At 42.3% G+C, this 24,601-nt stretch overlaps 1 protein-coding gene across 5 annotated transcripts in view; it reads left to right on the forward strand.

Moving 5' to 3' along the window:
* Nucleotides 1–24,601, forward strand: part of NEK10 (NIMA related kinase 10) — a 514,569-nt gene that overhangs the window by 283,672 nt on the left and 206,296 nt on the right. For all 5 annotated transcript variants that reach the window (XM_033930152.1, XM_033930153.1, XM_033930155.1 and 2 more), the window contains exon 24: nt 17,341–17,470. In XM_033930152.1, the coding sequence (XP_033786043.1) occupies nt 17,341–17,470 (130 nt within the window). The remainder of the gene's footprint in view (nt 1–17,340; nt 17,471–24,601) is intronic.

Raw genomic sequence — 24,601 nt, forward strand, 5'->3', positions numbered from 1 at the left:
TTCCATCTAGTACCTTCTCCTCTCTCTGTCCACTTCCATCTAGTGTCTGCTCCCCTCTTTTTCTTCTCCCATTTCATTCCTGCATTTGCTCCCTTATCTCTCCCATCTGCACTTCTATCCAGCATAGACTCCCCACTACCATCCAATGTCTGCCCTTTCTCTCGAGATCCACCCCTCTTCAATCAGCATTTGCCCCCTTTCTTTCCCTCCAATATCCTTCCCCCTTATGTCTCTCCCCTTTCTCTGTACATCAATTCTATCAGCACCACCCTTCCATACCACCCTGCCCCCTTTCTTTCCCTCCACCACTCTTCCATTCCAGAAATCTTGCTCCTTTCTCTCCCTTTATTCAGCAAGGTCCCAGATGACTATAGCTGCCGGAAGCCAGTCCACCCCACTCTTATGTACTTGCTCTGGAGTGGACTCTGCAGCCGCATGCTGAAAGTTCCGCGATGACTCGTCTGCTGGCTCTGCTCTGGCAGACGCAGGGAGTTGTGGCAAAGTCCCACAATGACTACATCTGCCGGGTCCACCCCCTACAACGTAACTTTCTTCTTCTGAAGCAGAGCCTGCAGATGAGTTATCGCGTGACCTTCCTGCACCTCAGCGCAGCTGCTGACTCTGCTGCAGAAAAAGTAAGTCAGAGGTGACCATTTATTTTTTTCATCAAAAGGAGACATCTATTAATTGACTGTGTATCCTTTCTTTCATTTCTTTCTTTCTGCACTCAGGCCCAACAATTGTCCCTTTCTATTCCCTCCCTCCTTCCTTCCCATGTCCATACTGCCCCCAGTGCCTTCTTCCTGTATCCTTAGTGCCCCCGCCTTTGTGTTTAGTGCTCCCAGTGCCTCAGTCATTTGTCCATAGTGCCCCCAGTGCCTCCTACCCGTGTCCATGGTGTCCCCAGTGTCTCCTTCCTGTGTCCATAGTGCTCCCATTGCCTCCTTCCTATGTCCATGGTGCCCCCAGTGCCTCCATCTTGTGTCCATGGTGCCCCCAGTGCCTCCATCTTGTGTCCATAGTGCCCCCAGTGCCTCCTTCCCGTGTCCTTAGTGCCTCCAGTGTCTCCATCCTGTGTCCATAGTGCCTCCTTCCCGTGTCCTTAGTGCCCCCAGTGCCTCCTTATGTCCCCCACTACCTTCCAGATTTTCTCCACCCCAAAGCCAGCCTGCCTACCTACCTACCTATCTCCCTCCCTCCCTGCTGCGCTAAAGCCAGCCAGCTTGCGTGCCTATATCCTGCACTACCTGCCGTGGGGGGGAAAAAAAGCGCCTCTCCCCTTCCTTTCCCTTGGTCCACGCCTGCAATCTTACCTCCCCCTGCCGACAAGAAGTCTTTCCGATGCCAATCACTGCCTGCCTGGCCCGGAATGTCCGCTCCGACGTCAGAATTGACGTCGGAAAGACTTCTTGTCGGCGGGGGAGGTAAGATTGGAGCGGCGCGGGCCAGGGGAAAGGAAGGGTAGGAGGACCTGGACCTGGCCAGCTGTGCACCCCCCCAAGCCATGCACCCAGGGCGGACCGCCCCCCCACCCCTCCCCTTGGTACACCACTGGTGCAGGGAGCTACGCTGAATGCCCCACACTGCTCTCGATGGTCATAGGCTCCCTGCGCTAAAAAAACGCTATTGCAGTTTAGTAAAAGGGGGCCATTGTGCAAAATATAGACAGCAGATATAAATTCTCAAAACGGACACATTTTGATAACTAAATTGAAAATAAAATAATTTTTCCTACCTATGTTGTCTGGTGATTTCATGAGTCTCTGGTTGCACTTTCTTCTTCTGACTGTGCATCCAAAATTTTTTCCCTTCTTTCAGCCTCCTGTATGCCTCCAGACCTCATTCCCTCCCCCAACTTTTTCTTCCTCTCTCCCTACCCCTCCCTTTCTTTTTTTTCTTCCTGCCCCTTTTTATATTTCTGTCTCCCTGCCCCCTTCTTTCTTTCTGTCTGTCTGTCTCTCTCCATGCCCCCTTTCTTTATTTCTGTCCCCCCTTTCTTTATTTCTGTTTCCCTTCTTTCTTTCTGTCTCCCTGTCCCCCCTTTCTTTCTTTCTGTCTCCCTGCCTGCCCCCTTTCTTTCTTTCTCCCTCCCCTCCCCCAAGCCACCGCCGCCACCATCGGGGAACAGGTCCCCAAGTTGCCCGCCGCCAAGTTGTGAGCTGTGTCCCTGCTTCCCGATGTGGTAAACAGAAGTACCGGGCCGACCAACCTTCCACCCAATGTCGACTCCAACCCAACTAATGTGAAGGGAGAATTCATATTATTTATGGGCTAGCACCAGAGTTGGTATAAAAGTTAGTCTTCCTTTAGGTAAATCTCTTTTTGCTTGGCTTTGTGGATTTCCTGTGGTATTAACAGGAGAACTGAATACCACTAATGCCTTCAGTGTCTTTCTGTGTCCTTGCCACTCTTGCTTCTGACTGGGTTACTTCTGTTGTCTTACCTGCTCTTTTTTCCCACTGAAGAATTTTATTCTCAAATACAAAATATATAAAAAAAAACCGAGGAAAAAATAATCTCTTGTCCTTCCTCTCTCAGGATATTTTGGAATCTTGTCACTAATTTAGCTACTGCTTCTACCACCTGGCCTGCTCTTGTTGCCTGACATGCTGCTACTTTTGCACTCCTGCTGCCAATACTGCTTTCATTGTTCCAAGGGAGTGATTTTGGTCTCGCATCAAAAAAACAACAAAAAATCCCAGAACAGAAAAATAACATTTCTTCTTTCCTGCCTCTTATCCGGATACCTTGGAATCTTGTCCTCCTAGTCATATCAACTATAGGGATTTGAGGGGAGTTGTGGGGTACCCTTTCTAGAAAGCTCTGGAAAAGGTTATTTGTTCATCACCAAGTATAGTAACATGGACAATGTGTATGAATGTTGAACTGCTGTCTTAAGAGAACATGCACTATAGATAAGCACCTTTGCTTTACTCAGCATTTAGGCAATTTATCCACTAATTAACAACAAGTAATATCAGTCTGAGTGAGTCTGAACTTTGAAATCCACCCTGGATTGGCTCAGTTGCTGGAGTCCTAGAACTCAATGGCATACTGCCACCAAGAAAATCAGTCATATGATTGCTGAAGTCAGTGAAAACAGACATGGTTCATATTACTAACAGATTTTAAATTTACCCGTCTTTGAGTATAAAATAATTAAGTATGTTAAAACAATTATGCTATTTCAAATTATAGTCTCCATCATTTTAGAAATATCAGCTTAAGTTTGTCTTATTACAATAAAGTGTAGATAGCTGTTTAGAATACATTATGTTACAGAAGCAGAAATTGTTTAACCCCTCCCCCCTTTACAAAAGCATAGCACAGTTTTTAGCGCTGGCTGTGGCGGTAACAGCACCGATGCTCATAGAATTCCTATGAACGTCAGTTGTGACCACTGTGACCGGTGCTAAAAACCATACTATACTTTTGTAAAGTGGTGGGGTAATTTGCTGTTGACTGCTACCCCTCTCACTCCCCCCACTATCCTCGCAGAACAATTAGCTTGTTTGTGTCCAAAATCTATTTCTATTTCTTGATATCTAGTATTATTTGAACTCTCTCAGCAAGTGTCCGTATTTATATAGAAATACGGAATGAATGAATTATCAGAATCATACAACAGAACAACATCTTGAGAGAGAGCTGAAAGGATGAAAATAAGTCTCTATTTTCTTTCAGGTTGTGTAAGACCACAGATTGAGGACTTTTTTTTTTCTTTTTCGAAAAGCACTCTAAGGAAAATTGCTGCTGTGATTCACTGCATGCAGGGCTGCTGATTTGCAGGGGATTATTAATTTGAAAGGTTGGCAGCATGATGGGGTTTCCTAGCTGCCAACAGCATCAATTCCTTTGCTGATAGATGTGGTAGCATAGTGATTTCAGTTGGGAAAGCACTGTACTGTTGCAATTACCTGAAACTAAAGGAGGTCAACAGCTCTAAGTGAAAGACACCAATAGGTAGAAGAATGATGTTTTTAAAGCACTTTCCTATTGGATCTGTGTAACAGAGTTATTAACAACTAAACAGCTTCTACAGTAGTAATTAATTACACATATGATGCAATATGAATTTCATTTTAATGTTTTGTACAAATTTCTCAGCTTGGAATTATTTGTATGTACAAAATTGCATATATTATAATTCTTTATATAAATCAACAGTACCAATTTTTGTTTTCAAAATTGTTTGAGACTAGTGCCTATTGAAACAAATTTTGGCACATTGAGTGCTCTTTTAACCTGTGGGCTCCTTTTACGAAGGTGCGCTAGCGTTTTTAGCGCATGCACCGGATTAGCGCATGCTATAGTGTGTGCTAGCTGAAAAACTACCACCTGCTCAAGAGGAGGTGGTAGCAGCTAGCGTGCGCGGCATTTTAGCGCGCGGTATTCTGCGTGCTAAGGTCCTAACATGCCTTCGTAAAAGGAGCCCTATATCTTTGCGAGTATAATCTTGTTTCTATATTTTTATATCATAATTTATTGAGTGTATGTGCTTTCATTCAGCAGCTGAGAACAAGTTAGGCTGTTTTAATTATTATAAGGTGCAGGCCAACAGAACATTTTCAGAGCTAGAACCATGATGCACAGTATCAGTGAAAATAAGTGCAATCAAATGTTACGATGTAGACCTTTATTCATTTGAAAAGCCTGACTTGTGAAACCTGAGAGATCAATTCAGTTTTTTCTAGGGAAAACTCATTATGGGGAGGTGGAGGGGAGAGACAATATATCTTTGCCTCACTCTGAGGTGGAGAATTTTATAAGGTGTTTTATTATTTTGCATAAAATAATACAGATATGGAATGTATCCAATTGGAAGAGAGCAAATACAGCATGAGCAGGAGAGGAAGTGACTGCAGTAAATTTATTTATTTATTCAATTTTCTATACTGTTCTCCGAGGGGAGCTCAGGATGGTTTACATGAATTTATTCAGGTATTCAAGCATTTTTCTCTTTCTGTCCCAGCGGGCTCACAATCTGTCTAATGTACCTGGGGCAATGGGGGGATTAAGTGACTTGCCCAGGGTCACAAGAAGCAGCGTGGGTTTGAACCCAAAACCTCAGGGTGCTGAGGTTGTAGATTTAACCACTGTGCCACACTCTCTCAGGCTCATATTAAGACCATTGGAGATCATTGGCGGTCTCCTGTGATCTGCAGCGATAAAAACAAAAATTCAACGCTGGTGCCATATCCGGCCACCACCATTGAATTTCCAGTCTTTTTGTGGCTGACCAAATCATAGCTAGCTATGCAAATATTCAGTGGCTAGCAGCTAAGTCTTAATGATGAAAGATAAACCACCCTTTTAGGCAGTTGTCTTTGACTGCTAAACTTAGCCGGTGAGCCTCTGAATATTGACTGACCGTAGCCGATCACTGGCCTGTCTGCTAAGCTGGATATTTAGCATGAGATAGCCAGTTATCCTTTGCTGAATATTGGCAGATAAATGGATATAGGGATATTCAGCGCTATTTAACCAGCCAGGAATGGTTCCTGGGTGATTAAATAGTGTTTGGACTAACTGATAATATGCAGTGAGAGACAGCTGGATAGGGACTAGCCACTAGCTACAAATATTCAGCAGCGATAACGCGGTATGCTGTAAATATTTTGCACTAGTTGGCTAAGTTTAGCGGGCAAATCAAACTATATAAATAGCAGTCTTATCTTTGCCTGTTATTAACCAACCAGTGCTGAATATTCACTTAACTTAGAGCCAGGCCCCCCAAGCCCCCCAGATATTCAATGCTGGTTGCCAGAACTGACCCAGCATTGAATATCTGGGTTGAGCATCGGCATTAAACTGAAAGTGCACTGCCCAGCACTGTCTCAATACTGGGCCCGTGCTTTTTAAGCATGAGCACTCATGCTGTGTAAATGCTTGTGCCAAGATGACAACACACCTTACCATCACTCCAAACAGGTGATCAGCTAGAAGCATCAGAACAACATCGAGTCAATCGATCTGAATCTGATCGAAAACTTATGGCACATAGTGACCTGGGCGATATCCAAGAGACATTCAGCATCAAAATGTGAGTTGATTGAGTCACTCATTGCAGCCTGGAATTGCTTTCTCAACCATGATTACCTCATCAAACTAGTTCACTCTGTGCCGACTTGGTGCAGACAGGTGATCAAGAACAGAGGATGGCTCACTAAATGCTGACCAACAAACAAAAGCACAGTGGAGATGAAAATCAATGGAGTTGAATGGGAACAATTTATTCAATATCACAAAATACTGAGCCATTACTGACAAGCAAAACAGCCTTTTTCAAGGCCACTAATATGAATATAAAGGATAGATTATGCTTGTATATACTTTTTTGATCAGCGAAGTACATTACTTAATTTACGCAGAAAAATGATTAATTTGGCAACTTTAACAAACAAACTCAGAAATTTAAGGCCAAGCTAGAATACAAAGTTGATCCTAATAGCCTAATGTATCCCATATGATGTGGTACACATACAAATCTATTGGTTCAACAAAAAAATTAAAATAAAAGGTCAGAAAGCAAAATTCACATATGGTTCCAGAATTTTGCACACCACTGTAGGTGGGAACACTGCTTGAGAGAGTACATATACTTGCATATATTTCTGTGCGATATAAATAGAGCAGGCCAGTCAATTGACTTGATGTTGTTCTGTCGCTTCCAGTTGATAACCTGTTTGGAGTGATGGCAAGGTACATTGTCATCTTGGAACAGTAACTGGCCTGGAAACAGCTGCTGAGCTGATAGCACCATGCTCTTTTGCAGTACTGTGCTGTACTTGGTTCAACTGACCATTCCATCAATGATGTGCAGATGTCCGATGCCACTGACAGCTATGCAGCCCCAGACCATGACCTTCAAAGGATGCTTCGTAGTGAGGTTGAGGCTTTCAGGCTTGAACTTCTCTCCAGGAAACAGGCAGAAGGTGCTTTCATTGCTGAAAAGCACCATTTCCCACATTACACATATCCAGCTTGAGTACTTCCAGTTGTGTCTTTGAACATCAGTCATCAATGGCTTGTTGCATGATTTGCAGCTCCACAGACCAAACTTAGACTCCTGAGAAAAGTAAAGTGTTATGGGATAGGTGGCAAAGTTTAGTTGTGGATTAGGCTATATGGAGGAAACGAAGATGGGAAACTGACAGGGTTGACGGTCAGTCTAGAAGAGATATGCAGGCAGATTGATAGGCTTAAGAGCGATAAATCCCCAGGACCGGATGGCATCCATCCGAGGATCATCAAGGAACTGAAAGGGACTATAGCCAAACTGCTTCAATTAATAGCCAATCCGTCGATTAAATCGAGAAAGATTCCGGAAGACTGGAAAGTGGCGAATGTTGCGCCGATCTTCAAAAAAGGTTCGAGGGGAGATCCAGGAAACTACAGGCTGGTGAGTCTGACCTCAGTACCGGGAAAGATGGTAGAGGCGCTGATAAAGGACCGCATCATTGATCACCTTGACAAACACGGATTAATGAGGACCAGCCAGCACAGTTTCAGCAAAGGCAGATCTTGCCTGACGAACTTGCTGCACTTCTTTGAGGGAGTAAACAGGCAGATAGACAAGGGCGACCCAGTTGACATTGTATATCTGGATTTTCAGAAGGCGTTCGACAAGGTTCCGCATGAAAGACTACTTCGGAAAATTGAGAGCCATGGAATTGAGGTTGAAATACTCACGTGGATTAAAAACTGGCTAGAGAATAGGAAACAGAGAGTGGGGGTAAATGGACAATACTCGGACTGGAAAAGCATCACCAGTGGAGTGACTCAGGGTTCAGTGCTTGGACCTGTGCTCTTCAACATATTTATAAACGATCTGGACATTGGTACGAAGAGTGAGGTGATTAAATTTGCAGACGATACAAAATTATTCAGAGTAGTGAAGAAACAAGGGAATTGCGAAGATCTACAAAGTGACATAATCAAGCTCGAGAAATGAGCAGCGACATGGCAAATTAGGTTCAACATAGATAAGTGCAAAGTGATGCATGTCGGTAACAAAACTCTCATGCACGAATACAGGATGTCTGGGATGTTACTTGGAGAGACCTCCCAGGAAAGAGACTTGGAAGTTCTGATCGACAAGTCGATGAAGCCATCAGCACAATGCGCTGCGGCGGCAAAAAGGGCAAACAGAATGCTAGGAATGATAAAGAAGGGGATCACGAACAGATCGGAGAAGGTTATCATGCCATTGTAATGGGCCATGGTGCGTCCTCACCTGGAGTACTGCGTCTAGCACTGGTCGCCGTACATGAAGTAAGATACGGTATTACTCAAAAGGGTCCAGAGAAGAGTGACTAAAATGGTTAAGTGGCTGGAGGAGTTGCAGTACAGTGAAAGATTATAGAAACTGGGCCTCTTCTCCCTTGAAAAGAGGAGACGGAGAGGAGACATGATTGAAAATTCAAAATACTGAAGGAAATAGACTTAGTAGATAAAGACAGACTGTTCACACTCTCCAAGGTAGGGAGAATGAGAGGGCACTCTCTAAAGTTGAAAGGGGATAGATTCCGTACAAATATAAGGAAGTTCTTCTTCACACAGAGAGTGGTGGAGAGCTGGAACGCTCTTCCGGAGTCTATTGTAGGGGAAAACACCCTCCAGGGTTTCAAGACTAAGCTGGACAAGTTCCTGCTAAACTGGGACGTACACATGTGAGGCTGGACTCATTTTAGAGCACTGGTCTTTAATCCGGGGGCCGCCGCGTGAGCGGACTGCTGGGCGCGATGGACCACTGGTCTGACCCATCAGTGGCAATTTTTATGTTCTTATGAAACAGAGGGTAGGGTTAAATGGTCATTTTTCTCAATGGAGGAGAGTAAACAGTGGAGTGCCGCAGGGGTCTGTACTGGGACTTGAAATTGGAGTTACAAGTGAGGTGAGCAGATGACACTAAACTGTTCAAAGTTGTTAAAATGCAAGCGGATTGTGAAAAATTGTAGGCGGACCTTAGGAAATTGGAAGACTAGGCGTCCAAATGGCAGATGAAATTTAATGTGAACAAATGCAAAGGGATGCACATTGGGAAGAATAATCTAAATCACAGTTACCAGATGCTAGGATCCACCTTGGGGATTAGCACCCAAGAAAAAGGATCTGGGTATCATCGTAGACAATACGATGAAATCTTCCACCAATTGTGTGGCGGCAGCCAAAAAAGCAAATAGGATGCTAGGAATTATTAAAAAAGGGATGGTTAACAAGACTAAGAATGTTATCATGCCCCTGTATCGATCCATGGTGCGACCTCATCTGGAGTATTGCATTCAATTCTGGTCTCCTTATCTGAAGAAGGATATAGTGGTGCTAAAAAAGGTTCTAAGAAGAGCAACCAAGATGGTAAAGGGGATGGAACTCCTCTCATATGAGGAAAGACTAAAACGGTTAGGGCTCTTCAGCTTGGAAATGAAATGGCTGAGGGGAGATATGATTGAAGTCTACAAAATCCTGAGTGGAGTAGAACGGGTACAAATGGATTGATTTTTTACGCCGTCAAAAATTACAAAGACTAAGGGACACTTAATGAAGTTACAGGGAAATACTTTTAAAACCAATTGGAGGAAATTTTTTTTCACTCTGAGAATAGTTAAGCTCTGGAACACGTTGCCAGAGGATGTGGTAAAAGCGGATAGCGTAGCTGGTTTTAAGAAAGGTTTGGCCAAGTTCCTGAAGGAAAAGTCCATAGTCTGTTATTGAGAAAGACACAGGGGAGGAAGCTCTGTATCGGTAGCATGGGATATTGCTACTCCTTGGGTTTTGGCCAGGTACTAGTGACCTGGATTGGCCACAGTGATAACGAGCTACTGGGCTTGAAAGACCATTGGTCTGACCCAATAAGGCTATTCTTATGTACTGGCGATGAACTGTTGATGAGCTGACACTGACATGACACTTGTGTGACCGCTCATGCAGTAGTTAAGGTAAGGTCAATTTGCAATTGGTCAATGCATCGAAGTGTGCTTTTTTGGCATGATGTTGATGCATGTGGACGACTGAACTAAGACTTGTCTACTACCACTGAACCCGTTGCTTTCTTCTTTTGTACAATCTTTACTGAATAGCAAAATCCAAATAGCACCAAAAGGTTCCACAAAGGAAATGAAGAAGCAAAACAACAAAAAGATTGTGGAACAGAAGATCGGATGTCCCAGTTTGTAGTTTAATAAGCATCCAAATAACTTAAAAACAATCCAGAAATGGTGTAAAGTAAACTGTCACAAGTGATCCACAGATCAGAAACCAAAAATGACCCAACATGGGCCGTGTTTCAGCATAATAAAAATGTCTTCCTCAGGAGTCTTATACGGTCCTTGGTGCCTTAAATATAAAAACTAAAAAGTCATAAAAAAATCCAAGTAGTTAAGAGGCTACAAACAAGCAGCACAGCTTATAAGACTACAATGTAGCTGGTGCATGTTATATACTAGATCAAATTTGTAATATTGATGAGTGAAACTGGGTTATTTTATTTAAATAAAAGCCTGCAAAAGCCTATACTTTGAAAGAAGAAAAAAGTGCACCAGGGCATAAAGCATCTAAGGATAGGCTAACATTATTGGTTGGAGGGAACACATCTAGGGATTTCAAGCTAAAGCCTTTGATCTGAGAGCACTTAGCTGTATCATTAAGACAGCCTTTCCCATTATTCAGAAGACAACTTCAAAGGCTTGGGTTACAGTTGCCATCTACGAAGACTGGTTCATGAACCATTTCATTCATGCCATTGAACGTTATTGCTTGGAAAAAAGTTTCCTTTAATATTCTCCTTGTGCTAAATAATACACTTGAACACTTTAGATGAACTTTGCCCCAATGTAAAAGTGGCATTTTTATCACCTAACACCATATCCTTACTGCCTCTAAAGGATCAGAGAATAATAACTTTGAAGGACTCCTTAACTTAGGAAAGAACTCCTCAACTTTAGGAAAGCAATAAAAACATACCTGTTCACTTAACTTCTCCCACCCATGACCGATAGATTACAAAGAAATTTATATTGATACAAGATTCTCGATATGTGTTACATTAGGATAAAAATTTGTATTGAAAAATCTTGCATCTGGGGAGGGGCTTAAGGCTCTGACCCAGACACCTAAGGCCTTACCAGTAGGAGAGGCCTTAAGCAACCTGGGCCAATCAGAGCTTTAGGCCCCTCCCCAGCACATTCCAGGATGCGCTGGGAAGGAGAAAGCCCACCATTTTCTAAGAGGTGAGCCTCTTAGATGTGAGGTAGGTATCCCTCTGGCCAAACTTTTGTATAAGGTAGGAAGGGGCGGGGGGGGGGGGGTGTCGGGGGCACAGGGAGAGTTGTTGGGGGGGTTGGGTGATGGTGGAAGGAAGTGGGCATCCCTCCCACTGCGCAGGGGGGGGGGGATTGGGGGATTGTGCAAGCATAGTGGAAGAGAGTGGGTCTCTTTCCCACTGCCAGGGTTGGTGTCTGGAGGTTGTGTGAGCACGGTGGGGGAGAGTGCGCATCTCTCCTGCCGGTCTTCGATTTGGGGTTTATTTTTTTATTTTAATTTGTGTGTGTGTGTGTGTAGGGGGAGGGGTTATGAGCTGTCAAACCTTACTTTCCTTTCAGGCACTGATCAGAAAGTAAAGCTACAACAGCTCAGACCTGTTGGCAAATTTTGGCTGCAAATATGGCACAACGAGGTTAGGGAATCACTTTTCAACTATAAAGAATCACTCAGAGTGCTCATTTTAATATTAATGGCCTCATTATACTACATTTGCATGTCAGTATCGGAGACTGCTAGAAAACTTGGAAAAGACCACGGTAAGCCATTTTGATAATCTGCAGCTAAAATACATGCACGCTAAATCGGCTGGAACTGGTTTTGAAAGGACGTTCAAGGCACATTTTAGTTTTGAGAATCTTCCATTAAGTCCAGTATGGGTTCCATTACCAACTGCTGGAAAAGTTTTCCCTATAGAAAATCCAGGATCTTTCTACTTCTAAAAGGCCTTGCAACGGGGATACTCTAATTAACATCTGACTTGTTAAAATCACATGACCTATTGGCTTAACACACCTACTAACTACCCTCTTAAATGTTAACATGTACAGCTTGTATATAAAGTGTGAATATAAATCATGTTTCTGCCTGTGCTCTACCCATGCTTCAGTCCAAAACATACCTAAACTAAAGCTTAACTTTATATACTGTGTCATCAACCTAAGGAAGCTCGACTCGGTTTACAGCAATTAAATAAGAACTAAAAAAAGTAAGAGCAGAGGTTTCAAAAGAGATTCATTTTCATAAGATTTAGCAAATAAAAAAAGGTTTTAGAAATTTACAAAAAGATTGGAAAGGACTGGGGCTCCTCAGAGTTAAGGGGAGTTCATTCCATAGTTGCAAAAGTTTAAAAACCAGAGATTGACTAAAGATCTAAGAACATAAGAAGTTGCCTCCGCTGAGGCAGACCATAGATCCATCCTGCCCAGTGGTCCGCTCCCACGGCGGCCCATCAGGCCCATTGCCTGAGTAGTGGTCTATACCTATCTATACCCCTCAATCCCTTTTTCTTCCAGGAATCTATCCAAACCTTCTTTGAAACCATTTAATGTGCTCCTGTCTACCACATCCTCTGGAAGCGCGTTCCATGTATCCACCACCCTCTGAGTGAAAAAGAACTTCCTAGCGTTTGTTCTAAACCTGTCCCCTTTCAATTTCTCCGAGTGCCCCCTTGTACTTGTGTTCCCCCATAATTTGAAAAATCTGCCCCTGTCTACTCTTTCTATGCCCTTCAGGATCTTGAAGGTTTCTATCATGTCTCCTCTAAGTCTCCGCTTTTCCAGGGAGAAAAGTCCTAACTGCTTCAATCTGTCGGTATATGGGAGATTTTCCATACCCTTTATCAGTTTAGTTGCTCTTCTCTGGACTCCCTCAAGTACTGCCATGTCCTTCTTGAGGTACGGCGACCAGTACTGGACACAGTACTCCAGATGCGGCCGCACCATTGCACGATACAGCGGCATGATGACTTCCTTCGTCCTGGTCGTGATACCCTTCTTAATGATACCCAACATTCTGTTTGCTTTCCTTGAGGCTGTGGCGCACTGCGCCGACGCCTTCAGTGTTGCATCCACCATCACTCCCAGGTCTCTTTCCAGGTATCTTAACTCCTTTAATTCCTTTTCTGGAGGGGAAGGGAGAGTTTGAATTTTTGGATGCCTCTTGCATAGGAGAATCTGTAAACATTCCATAATAAGGGAATGAGGGGAATAAAAATACCATATAAAATTTTGAAAAAGATTTAAACACATTTGAATTGAATTCTAAGATAAACCGGGAGCCAATGAAGACTCAGGAGCAAAGGGGTTACATGATCATATTTATTTTTTCCAAAAATCAACTTCACAGCAGTATTCTGGATTAATTGTAATCTTTGGTGACAGATTTTTGTAATGCCAAAATAAACAGCATTGCAATAATCTAATCGGGATAATATGATTGATTGGACCAAAACAGAAAAATGTCACACACAATTATACACCTTCCTATCACCACATGAACCTTAGCACACAGAAGTCCTGTGGTAATTATATGAAAGCCCTGTTACTTATCTAAATTGAACTCAGTACTCCAAATGGTGCCTCAGTATAAACATACTGCATACAATAGCACTGTTACATTCTTTTTCCTTCAGGCAATTCCCTTTCTTATGCATTCAAAAATACTTCTGGCTTTTGAGCTTGGCTTAAGAGAATATTGGAAGCTAATACAGAGATTTTAGGATGGAGTCATCCTTTCAAACTTACTTGAATACAGCAGAGTTTGAGCTGTAGCAATCTGTATGACTTGTAGGTATTAATTGCAGAGCAAGTTATTGAAATCCAGCTGGGAGTTCACTCGTATAAGCTGGGATGACTGTGGCAAAGCTGTAGCTAGCGTAGTTGATTCCTTAAACATAAAGCTTTTCAGATTACAATTATATTTAGAAAAAAACTAATGAGGTAGCAATGAAATACTTATCACAAAGACATTCTGTGCAAATAGTTATCCAGGTATTACTAGAACTTGATTTCAGAATTGAATAAATGTAACAATAAACACAAATGTCATAGCATAAAGAGTAACAACAAATACATTTGACTTGTCACAAACAATGCATTATTAAAGGTCGGAAAATATTATTTGCCTAAAGATGTTTAAATTGCCTAGGTTTACAAAATGCAAAGATTGACAAGAATGGTTGGGAATATGCTTTGGATGCATTATTTGAAAGGGGTTGGGGTGTTTCATCAGAAATCATGGCCTAAGACCTTAGAATTATCTCAGTCTACAGATAGGTCAATATTCAAAAGATTTTACTGCATCTCTCAGAGACTATATATGGCACCGATCTAAAATGTGCACCCAACTAAATTGGCTAGTGAGCCAATTAGTGCTAATAATTGGGTGCTACCTGGCACTAATTGGCATCACGTAGAACAAAATCTTTTCCAGAGAAAGGAAAATACTAAAACCAGAGGACATAATTTGAGATTGAGGGGTGGTAGATTCAAAGGCAATGTTAGGAAATTCTAATTTACGGAGAGGGTGATGGATGCCTGGAATGCGCTCCCGAGAGAGGTGGTGGAGAGTAAAACTGTGACTGAGTTCAAAGAAGCGTGGGATGAACACAGAGGATCTAGAATCAGAAAATAATATTAAATATAAAACTAAGGCCAGATCTGGGAAGACTTGCATAGTCTGTGTCTGTGTATGGCCATTTGGTGGGGGATGGGCTGGGGAGGGCTTCAGTGGCTGGGAGGGTGTAGATGGGCTGGAGTAGGTTTTAACGGAGATTTTGGCAGTAGGACCCCAAGCACATACTGGGTAGAGCTTTGGATTCTTGCCCAGAAATAGCTAAGAATAAAAAATTTAAATTGAATCAGGTTGGGCAAACTGGATGGACCATTCGGGTCTTTATCTGCCGTCATTTACTATGTTACTATGTGACATCTTGCTATGTGCTATTCTATAAGCATGTGTGCCCGTAGCACATAGCCCGAAAAAGGGATGTGACCATGGAAAATGCATGATCGTGTCAGGAACATTCCTAAAATTTTTACATGTAGGCTCATTTTCGATAGGATGTCTAAATCTTATTTTGGACGTTTTGGGAAAGACATCCAGAAATCCAGTAGAGAATATGCCCATTCTCAAAACAGCAAAACGTCTATCTTTTTAAAAAAATTTTAGAATGACCTATGCAGATAATTTGGTCCTTAGTACAACTATCTTTTTAGGCCATTCTCAAATATAAAGATAGCCACATGAAAAACGCTCTGAAGCAAGTTTTTCGGCAGCTAGCATTCTTAGCAAACTGTTCACAGACAGCTAAACATTCCTCAGCACAGCAGGATTGCTGCAGAGAATGTCATATTAAAAGTACAAGGTAGAGATGCCACTTTAGCTTGCTTCTATTGTATGATGAGTCTTCCAAAACCCCACCCACAACTTACTGTCCCATCTGTACACCACAACAATAGCCCTTATGCCTGCAGGTGTCATCTTAATGTAGGTTCAGTAGGTTTGGGGGGGGCTCACCATACAATAGAAGCAACTTAAAGTGACATCTTACCTGGCACTTTTGATGTGAAATTCACAGCAGTAACCCTTAGAGTGCCCCTCTGTTCTCTGGGCTCAAATGTCTGTGTTATCTAAAGCTGTAGGAGGGGGTGTTGAAATATTCTCAGCCCAATCTAGAAGAAAATGATGTGAATATGGCTTCAGGGAGGCCTGCCAGCTCAGCTGATTCGGGATTCCTTTGCCGTGATCAGCTGATGGCAAGGGATCTCTCAATCAGGCATGTGCGATTCTCTAACTGATGCTGGTGACATGTGCACCGGTTAGAGAATCGTGGGGTTAGGTGGGTTAGGCATCTGTCCGTTTGGGCAGACACGATTCTGTATAGGTCACCAGTGTGCGTCTCTTAGCCACTTCTTAGGCAGCTGCTGAGACTTGCGTCCTATACAGTTCTGTCCCTAATGTTCTGTCCTGATCAATACACTAGTCTACAATAAGTGGTGAAATATATTTTAAGGATATATATTTTCATTTATGAAATACAATAAAGCAGGTGAAATTGTAGTATAAAATGTGCAATAACACATAATAGTTGCATGTATCTGCATCAGAAGCTCTTAAGAAATTCCTTTATTTTTTTCATTTCTGATAAGAAGTGATTGTTGTTTTATATTAAATAATATCTTGCAAAATTTATAAGAATTGTGGATGAAAGTTAATGTTCTCTAGTGTTCACTTTCTAAATACTTCTCATTGTTTGATGGGATACATTTTGTTGTCAACAATTTTTGTATGAAATCCAGGTCATCATTACCTCCCATAAGAAATTGAGGCTTAAAGGCTTACTGATTTATTTGGAGGGTGTATTGGTTTTACATATGCCGAAAGGGCAGTATATTTCTGTTGTACTGAATTAGCTTATTTTTATTGATGTTGACTATACGTATGCTAAGACTTCAACATTAAGCTTACCAATGACCAAAGCTTATCTGGATAACATTAATTCTGTTTCAGCAGACATGACCAATTAAGTCCCGTTGCTGAATAGAACTGGCTAAAGTTAACCTGATAAACTTATTAAGTCTTCTATTTTCCCCCTTCCATCTGATATCCAGCTGTGTTTGATTTATGGTTCATGCCAGCCACCATGAATCTTTTATACACAGATATTTGACATCAATATCGGGATATTAGCTGGTACTGAATATCCAGATATAACTTGGCTGCTTGCAGTTATCTGGTATCTACAATATTCATCTGATACCTAGATAATTAACTAGACAAATTTTGAAGCATTTTTGCTGTCACGACTTTATCCAGGTACTGTACATATTGCATTAGTGATCTGAATACTGTTGCTATTTGGATAACTAGAAATTCCATCCATGTTCTGACCCTGGACTACCCCAGCTAGGGTGGTCAGAAAGGATTTTCAGCAAGATTATGCCACTGAAACCACTGGAGCCACGCCTACCCTGAAACGTGCCACTGGATATTGACCCATGTGTGTCCTAACTTAACCAGTTAAATTTTACCAGACAGAACTAAATATGAACCATATGTCTGAAATATTCCAAACACTGCCTTTATGTGGTCAGCAAAGGTGAGAGAAAGAAAATTCTGAATAAAAAATTTGCCCTTGAAACTCTTGAAGTTACCCAAATCTTAAATGTAAACTGCCTTAGACATTCCATAGAGGATTGGGGAGGCCATGTAAAAAAAATGTAAGTCAATTGATCACCTTAATGTTTTGGGATAGGAATTTTACTAATGGTCCTGCATTTTTGATTACTATTTATACAGCCCTGAAGTTGTGAAGAGTGAACCTTATGGCGAGAAGGCTGATGTTTGGGCTGCAGGATGCATTCTTTATCAAATGGCAACACTCAACCCACCTTTCTACAGCAGCAACATGCTCTCCTTAGCTACTAAAGTACGCAGGTTTGCATAAATATAATGACATTTCATCATCAGTGTAATGTTTCTCACTTGGTTCAGAAGTAGAAAAGATTTCATTTGAATGGTAGCGAAATTCACCAAATATTAAAGCTTATGAGGCACATTAACTCTTTATTCTCCCAACACAAACTCACAAGGAAGAAAATGGCACAAATCCCTACAATATACCAAACTGCAAACTTTGCCAATACATTTCATAGGTCCCCTTAGCCTTTCACATTGGAAAAACATTCAATCAATCAATGCAAAAAGTGTGAAGAAGGGGGCTATGTTGGAGAAACAAGCCAGTAACTAGTGTTACTGTAACTAGTTACTACCCAGTATTGAATACAGTCCACAGTAGATCAGATTTCCTCAAATACAAAGCAGGCTGATTTAAAGATTACAAATTATCTATGCCAACTGCTCAGCAAACTGTAAATAGATATGTCAAACATTGTTTGAAATGTCTACCGGTATATGCAAATGCCAGAAGCCCAAGAATCAAGATGGGAGAGTTAGAATATATTGCACAAAGGGCTCCTTTTACTAAGATGCAATAGTGTTTTTAGCGCATGCAGGATTTTAGTAAGCGCTAAACCTGTGCTACGCAGCTAGAACTAACGCCAGCTCAATGTTGGCGTTAAGGTCTAGAGCGTGTAGTAATTCAGTGCGCGCTAAAACCGCTATCACAGCTTAGTAAAAGGAGCTCTAAATGACAAGATAGGTATAATAGGCTCTCTGAGACCTGATAGAAGCAAGATAGCCAAAGGGACACTGTCATACTGAGGTACAAATTATATCACAGTGATAGGGTGGATTGAATTGGTGGAGGTGTAGTGTTATATGTTAAGGAGGGCCTTGAATCGAATGGAGTAAAAATTCTTCAGGATCTAAAACACATCTTGAATCCCATCTATAAAGAGGAAAAGGATAGTAATAGCAGTGTACTACCATCCACCTGACCAGGATGAATGAACAGATACTGAAATTAGGGAGGTTATCAAATTGGGTAACACAATAATAATGGATGATTTCAACTGCCCCAGCTGCTCCATAAATCAGTGCTTGATTATGTCAAAGAATTTAATCTCCCTTGCATGCCCTGATCTTACACTTACTCAATAAGATCAGGACATGCTAGGGAGATATAATTCCTTGACGAAATCAAAGACTGCTTTATGGAGCAGCTGGTTCAGGACCCAAAAGGTGAAGCAATTCTAGATCCAGTTCTTAGTGAAGTGCATGAATTGGTGCAGAAGGTAATGGTGCTGGAGCCGCTTGATAGCAGTGATCATAGCATGATCAGATTTGGAATAATCCCTGGAATAAATTCACACAGGAAATCCAATACAACAGCATTTAATTAAAAAAGAAGAAGAGCATGTTAACATGAGGAGAATGGCAAAAAGAAATTTGGAGGAGCAGCTGCAAAGGTCAAAAATTTATATCAGGCATAAATGTTATTCAAAAATACCATCCTGAAATACCTGACTAGATATATTCCATGTATTAAAAAAGGAGGAAGGAAGACCAAATGGCAGCCAGTGTGGTTAACGAGTGAGGTGAAGGAAGCTATTAGAGGTAAAAGAGAATCCTTCAGAAAGTGGAAGAAGGATCTGAATGAAAATAATTGTAAACTGCATAAGGAATGGCAAGTTAAATGCAAGGTACTAATAAGGAAGACAAAGAAAGACCTTGAAAAGAAGATTGTGCTGAAAGCAAAAACACAGTAAAACCTTTTTTTGGCATATTAAAAGCAAGAAGCCAGGAAGAGAATTAGTTGGACCACAAGATGACCAAGGGATTAAAGGGGGCTCTCAGGGAAGTCAAGGCCTGAGATTGAATTAATTCTTTGCTTTGGTCTTCACCAAGGAAGATGTATGGCAGTTACCGGTGCCAGAAATGATATCCAATTCTCATGAATCGGAGAAACTCAAACAAATCTATGTAATACTGGAAGATGTAATGGATCAGTTTGACAAACTGAGGAGTAGCAGATCACCTGGACTGGATGGTAAACATTCCAGAGTGCTGATAGAATTGAAAAATTAACTTGCAGAGCTATTGTTAGTAGTCTGTAATTTTTCTTTGGGTGGCCAATGTAATGCTGATTTTTAAAAAGGGTCCCAGAAGTGATCCAGGAAATTATAGACCAGTGAGTCTAACAAAAGAATCGCCATATTGAAGGTCCATCAAGCCCAGTATCTTGTTTCCAAAAGTGGCCAGCCCAGGTCTCAAGTAGATAGGTAGATCCCAAGTAGTAAAACAGATTCTATGCTGCTTATCCTAGGAATAAGCAGTGAATTTCCCCAAGCAGTGCATTTTCCCAAGCCATCTCAATGACTCTGCTACAGTGTGTTTTTTCTCACTTCGGCTTCGGCCAGTCACATGATGATTCTTCCAGGTCACATGGCTTCTGCTGTTCATTTGACACTTTTGCCAGATTTCACCTCAGAATCCCTCGGTGCGCCCTGGTGTCTCAGTGGACTCAGACTTTTGACCCACTCTCTCAATACATTACAGTGACTTCTTCGTTCACTCCACCTCTTCGCTAGTGGATACTTTCTCCCACTTTCTCCAGAGGTTTGCTGTTTCAATTGCCCCCTCTTTGGGTAGTCTTCTCGATAGACTTTTCAAATTTTGCTGGGGGGCTCATTGTGACGGTCTCCATCCTCAAGATTTGGTCCACATGGATTGTCCGTGTTACATCAGTCAGTTGACACTCAGAGCGCTCTTCATGCTCTCTCTCTTTGCCAAGTAATTCTTCTGATTTGGAATTGGGCAGCTCTTCATGACATCTTCCTGACAGCTGTCTCCAGTCAAGCAGTGCAAAATTGTCTGGTGGCTCCTTTACTCGCCTCTTCATATTTTTTCTCAGTGGGAGACTCTTCTGATGGATCTCTTTGTGTCTCCCCACTGCCACTGTCTCAGTTCAGCTCCAAGATATACTCTCCTCATCAACTGTAGGCAGATACTTTCTTGCGGAAATGGATGCTTCGGTTCCTTTATGCGTTCCTCCATTCCTTCTTATGACCTTTGTCGCATCCAACCAGGAATGTGCCACCCTCATTCTAATAGCTCCTCGGTGGCCCAGGTATATTTGGTTCTCCCTTCTCCTTCAACTCAGTAGCAGGGAGCCTTTTCTTCTACCTGTTTTTTCCTCTCTGTTTTCACAGAGTCAAGGGCCTCTTCTTCAATACTTGCAGTCTATGCACTTGACTATTCTACTGTCAGAAAGGCAATCACTTTCTGTTTGATCTTCCTCTCATCACAAGGAGTCTCAGTCTACCTCCATGTGTTCACTTTTGGATTATCTCTTCCATTTCTCTGCCTCAGGCCTCAACTCTTTCATTCGAGTCCATCTCAGTGCAATTGCTGCCTTTCATCAGCCTATTGAAGAGAAACCCCTTTCAGCTCATCCTATGGTTTCCAGATTATGACAGGACTTTTCAATGTCAAACCACCTTACAAACCTCCTCCAGTGGTTTGGGATCTCAATGTTGTTCTTACTCAATTGATGTAGCCTCCTTTTGAACCAATGATTTCGGCTCATCTTCAATATCTCACTTGGAAAGTGGTTTTTCTCATTGCTCTTACGTCTGCTCGCAGAGTTAGTGAGCTACAATCTTTAGTAGCGGACCCACCTTTCACAGTATTCCATCGTGACAAGGTGGTCCTCCGTAATCATCCTAAATTCTTACCTAAAGTGGTTTCAGAATTTCATCTCAACCAATCGATTGTACTTCCAGTGATTTTTTTACAGCCTCATTCTCTTACTGGAGAAACAGCTCTTCATACTCTGGATTGTAAAAGTGCTTTGACTTTCTACGTACAACGCGCTCAACCACATAAATCTTCCCCTCAACTTTTTGTCCCCTTTGATCCAAACAAGTTGGGACATCCGATTTCCAAGCACACCATATCCAACTGGTTAGCGGCTTGCATCGCTTTCTGCTATGCTCAGGCTGGACTGCATCTGCAAAGTTGAGTCATAACCCATAAAGTCAGAGCCATGGTGGCATCAGTAGCTTTCCTCAGATCTACTCCTATTGAGGAAATCTGCAAAGCTGCCACTTGGCCCTCGGTTCATACTTTCACCTCTCATTATTCCCCTTTTTCCAGATGGGATGGCCATATTACAAAATTTATTTTCCTGAATTGCCAACACTCCCAGCATCCCATTCTAGTTAGCTTGGAGGTCACCCACATGTTGACAATAGGCTGCCTGCTTGTCCTGGGATAAAGCACAGTTACTTACCATAACAGGTGTTATCCAGGGACAGCAGGAAGCTATTCTTACAACCCACCCACCTCCCCTGGTTGGCTTCTCTGCTAGCTATCTGAACTGAAGAGACGCGTGCCCTGGGATAGATTGGAGTCTTGGAAGCTCAAAATGCGCTAGGGAGATAGAATTCCTGGAGGCTGCACAAGATTGTTTATGGAGCAGCTTGTTAGAGAACCAACGAGAGGAAATGCCATTCTGGATCTAATCCTAAATGGGTTAAGGGGACCTGCAAAGGAAGTGGAAGTAGTTGGACCGTTGGGAAACAGCGATCATAATATGATCAAGTTCAAGGTTGCAGTAGGAATACCGAAAGGAAAGAGAACCATAGTGACAACTTTCAACTTCAGGAAAGGAAACTACGAAGCAATGAGGGAAATGGTAAGGAAGAAATTTAGGAACACTTCCAAGAAATGGCAAACAGTAGAACATGCCTGGTCTTTTTTCAAGGACATGGTGAGCGAGGCGCAAAATCTGTATATCCCCAGATTCAGAAAGGGGGGCAAAAAGAGTCAAATAAAAGATCCGGCGTGGATAACTAAAATAGTGAAGGAAGTGATAGGAAATAAGAAAAATTCATTCAAGAAATGGAAAAAGGACAAAACTGAGGGGAACTGGAAAGAGCACAGGAAGTATCAAAAAGAATGTCAACATGTGGTTCGAAAAGCCAAAAGAGAGTATGAAGAGAGGCTAGCCAGGGAAGTACGAAATTTCAAACCGTTCTTTAGATATGTTAAAGGGAAGCACCCGGCTAGGGAGGAGGTGGGACCGCTGGACGACGGAGACAGGAAGGGAGTGGTGAAGGAGGAGAAAGAAGTAGCAGAAAGACTTAATGTGTTCTTTTCATCTGTATTTACAAATGAAGACACATCCAACATACCGGAACCCGAGCAAATCTTCAATGGAGATCAAGCAGAAAAATTAACATCCATGGAAGTGAGCCTTGAAGATGTATGCAGGCAGCTAGAAAAATTAAAAACTGACAATCCCCGGGTCCGGACGGAATCCATCCAAGGGTTCTAAAGGAACTAAAGGAGGAGATAGCGGAACTACTGCAGCAAATTTGCAATCTATCACTGAAAACAGGTGTGATTCCGGAGGATTGGAAGATAGCCAACGTTACGCCCATCTTTAAAAAGGGATCAAGAAGTGACCCGGGAAACTATAGACCGGTGAGTCTGACCTCCATTCCAGGGAAAATGGTGGAAGCACTGATAAAAGACAACATTGATGCACATTTTGAAAGAAACAAACTTCTGATAACCAGCCAACATGGTTTCTGCAAGGGGAGATCGTGACTAATGAATTTATTGCACTTCGAAGGAATTAACAAACGGATGGACAGAGGAGACCCCATAGACATCATATATCTAGATTTCCAAAAAGCCTTTGACAAGGTGCCCCATGAACGCCTACTCCGGAAACTGAAGAATCATGGGGTGGAAGGAGATGTACATAGATGGATCGGAAACTGGTTGGCGGGTAGGAAACAGAGGGTAGGAGTGAAGGGCCACTACTTGGACTGGAGGAGGGTCACGAGTGGTGTCCCGCAGGGCTCGGTGCTTGGGCCGCTGCTATTTAATATATTTTTATAAATGATCTAGAAACAGGGACGAAGTGTGAGATAATAAAATTTGCGGACGACACAAAACTATTTAGTGGAGCTCGGACTAAAGAGGACTGCGAAGAATTGCAAAGGGACTTGAACAAACTAGGGGAATGGGCGACGAGATGGCAGATGAAGTTCAACGTTGAGAAATGTAAAGTACTACATATGGGAAGCAGAAACCCGAGGTACAGCTATACAATGTGAGGGATGTTATTGAAAGAGAGTACCCAAGAAAGGGACTTGGGGGTAATGGTGGGCATGACAATGAAGCCGACGGCACAGTGCGCAGCAGCTGCAAAGAGAGCGAATAGAATGCTAGGTATAATCAAGAAGGGTATTACTACCAGAACGAAAGAAGTTATCCTGCCGTTGTATCGGGCGATGGTGCATCCGCATCTGGAGTACTGCGTCCAATATTGGTCGCAGTACCTTAAGAAGGATATGGCGTTACTCGAGAGGGTTCAGAGGAGAGCGACACGTCTGATAAAAGGTATGGAAAACCTTTCATATGCTGAGAGACTGGAGAAACTGGGACTCTTTTCCCTGGAGAAGAGGAGACTTAGAGGGGATATGATAGAGACTTACAAGATCATGAAGGGCATAGAGAAAGTAGAGAGGGACTGATTCTTCAAACTTTCGAAAAATAAGGGAACAAGAGAGCATTCGGAAAAGTTGAAAGGGGACAGATTCAGAACGAATGCTAGGAAGTTTTTCTTTACCCAACGTGTGGTGGACACCTGGAATGCACTTCCAGAAGGCGTAATAGGGCAGAGTACAGTACTGGGGTTCAAGAAAGGATTGGACAATTTCTTGCTGGAAAAAGGGATACAGGGGTATAGATAGAGGATTACTGCACAGGTCCTGGACCTGTTGGGCTGCCGCATGAGCGGACTGCTGGGCACGATGAACCTCAAGTCTGACCTAGTGGAGGCATTGCTTATATTCTTATGTTCTTATAAGTAGGGGACTTTACTCCAATATTTCCAGGTCACAAAAAATACAGCAAGATTCTATCTCATCCTATGGATCTTGAAGAATGGTCTAAAGTGAGAAAATTTCATGAGCACTTTGATTCTATTTATTTGAAAAAGAGATTGGCTATATTCCCTAGAATAAATAAATAAATAAAAGAAGCATAAACCTAAGTAGAAATATTTCACAATCACTGGAAGTATAGGATTCTGCCATTTGGCCTAGTGTCAGTTCTCTTTATCTTTGAAACTGTCTCACCA

The sequence above is a fragment of the Geotrypetes seraphini genome, chromosome 2 (genome assembly GCF_902459505.1).
Source record: "Geotrypetes seraphini chromosome 2, aGeoSer1.1, whole genome shotgun sequence".
Classification (NCBI taxonomy): Eukaryota; Metazoa; Chordata; class Amphibia; order Gymnophiona; family Dermophiidae; genus Geotrypetes; species Geotrypetes seraphini.